General features: G+C 50.4%; 1 protein-coding gene across 1 annotated transcript; it reads right to left on the minus strand.

Annotated features, from left to right (window-relative positions):
- Positions 1-888: 888 nt before the first annotated feature.
- On the minus strand, positions 889-1,933 carry LOC113745400 (uncharacterized). The gene is made up of 2 exons (XM_027276944.1): positions 1,028-1,933; positions 889-938 (listed from the first exon to the last, which is right to left on the minus strand). Exons 1-2 carry the CDS (start codon positions 1,931-1,933, stop codon positions 930-932), a joined length of 915 nt encoding a protein of 304 aa, XP_027132745.1. The 3' UTR covers positions 889-929.
- Positions 1,934-2,261: the final 328 nt, after the last annotated feature.

Below are 2,261 nucleotides of genomic sequence, written 5' to 3' on the forward strand. Positions count from 1 at the left end.
TCTACAGTATGGACAAATTAAACTACCTCTAGACTGCACTCCACAATGTTCCACAATTTTTATGATGCTCCTCAGGTTTCATGTCCTGGAGTTCATCTCTCAGCCAAGGATGATATCTACCTCAGCATGTGCTTCATGGACCAGTACTGTCCAGATTTTCCTCAGCTTTCTAGCTTATTGAACTCCCCTCTGGAAGGGTTGCCAGGAAAGTGGTTTCCAACTGTTTTAACTAGGGTTTAACTAGGTTGTAAACCTGTAATGTAAACATAAACACAAACCCAAAATTAACCAATAGAATTATACAAATGTTCGTATAATACTGATTTTTGTATCTTTGTTATAACTCACCGACAAGGCGTACTGGTCCTGACGATAAATGATAACGAAAAATAAACCGAGCAACTTCGCCCTGCAGTAACTGCGCATGCTCCCCATACACAACCTGGAGATCATGAAACCCACAACACACACTGCACACAACAATACAGTAACAGCTACTGGAAAGTTCTACACCTCCCACTTGGTCTACTGATCCTGGAATCCAAGTAGGCCACCATAACTAGCTTAAACAGTTAAACTTTTAGATATTAATTACGTCTAAACATTAATAACTATAAGGTCAAAGTAATGTTAATGTCCATAAACAACACATATTGTCCTTGATAATACCGTAGCATCTCCTACCGAAACACACCACCAGCCTCCCAACGTCCCTGTGGAGGGGGGGTCTTGATCCTTAACCGAAACACACCGCGTGGCGGGGATCCATTACCGAAACACACCGTGTGGCGGGGATCCATTACCGAAACACACCACGGGTGGGGATCCATTACCGAAACACACCGTGTGGCGGGGATCCATTACCGAAACACGCCACAGGGTGGGGATCTTACACTTGCTCCTCCACTGGTAACAGAACCACCAGTCTCCTAACGTCTCTGTGGAGAACAGTGGAGGGGCTGTCCATTATATCTCGGCTTCTTTTGGGCTGCCCGTCAGACACTGGACAGCTTTGACATGTCCTCACCTTCACGTCTCGTACTACGCCCTTCATATCAGGGCAGGCCTCCACGACTCGACCCAGTCTGAACCGGCCCCTCAACGCGTTCTGGTCAGCTAACCACACCAGGTCCCCTGCTGCAATGTTCCTAGCAGGCGCGTGCCACTTCTGCCGGACGAAGAGGCCCGGACCTGCCAGCTGACTCCACCGTGTCCAGAACTTGTTGACCTCGATCTGGATCGCCCTCAGACGCACGACGGGGTAGGTAGGATACTCGAACCCTCGGGTATCTCCGCTGGGTCCCACACGACCAAGCAGAAGTGAATTGGGAGTGATAACTTCCACTGCCTCGTCTTGCATCTGGGCCCTGGCACCAATCGGTCTCTCGTTCGACAGGTTAGCTGCCAGGTAGAGGAGCGTCTGGAATTCCAGCGTTGTCAGGTTACCGCCTTCGCCAACGCTGCTTAACGCTCTCTTGAGTACATGGACGGCTGCTTCCGCCGCACCATTTCGGTGGGGAGAATCTGCCGGATGAAACACCCATGTCCAATCAGTTCCTCCAGCTGCCGCCTTCTTCTGGATCTGATCCTTGTTGACACTACTTAGGAACTCATAAAGCTCCTGCAATACTGGCCTGGCGCCCACAAAGTTAGTCCCTTGATCCGACCAGAGTTTTCTTGGGTGACCCCTGAGAGCTGTGAAGCGCTGGTATGCTTTCAGGAAACCTTCTGTTGAAAGATCTTCCACAATGTCTGCATGCACTGCTCTTGAAGCCATACAGCTGAACACCACACCCCAGACTTTCATCTTTGTTCTTTGTTTCACAGCATCTTTGACGACATAGGGGCCAAAGAGGTCCAGTGTCGTAAACTCAAATGGTGCGGCCGGTTCAGTTCGTTCGAGGGGAAGCTCACTCATCACCTGTCTGCACATCCGTGCTTTAGACTTCCGACAGCGCATACAGGAGTCAATGACACTTCTGGTGATTCTTGGTCCCTGCACCACCCATGCTTTAGACCTCACCCGAAGGAGTGTGCCAGCAACACCTTCATGGTTAGCCTCATGAGCCTCCCGTGTGAGAAGCGTACTGATCCACGCCTTATAGGGAACCAGGGGTACACCGGTCTCTCTTGGGGTGATGGTCTGGACTCTACCATGGCATTGCAGGAGCCCTGAAGCTTCATCCCTGCTGACAACAAGTCTGTCCAATGTCGTCACAGGAAATATAACTCCCTCCTGGGCAGCCAGGCACAGGTCCTTA

Source organism: Larimichthys crocea, unplaced genomic scaffold (assembly GCF_000972845.2).
Source record: "Larimichthys crocea isolate SSNF unplaced genomic scaffold, L_crocea_2.0 scaffold72653, whole genome shotgun sequence".
NCBI lineage: Eukaryota > Metazoa > Chordata > Actinopteri > Sciaenidae > Larimichthys > Larimichthys crocea.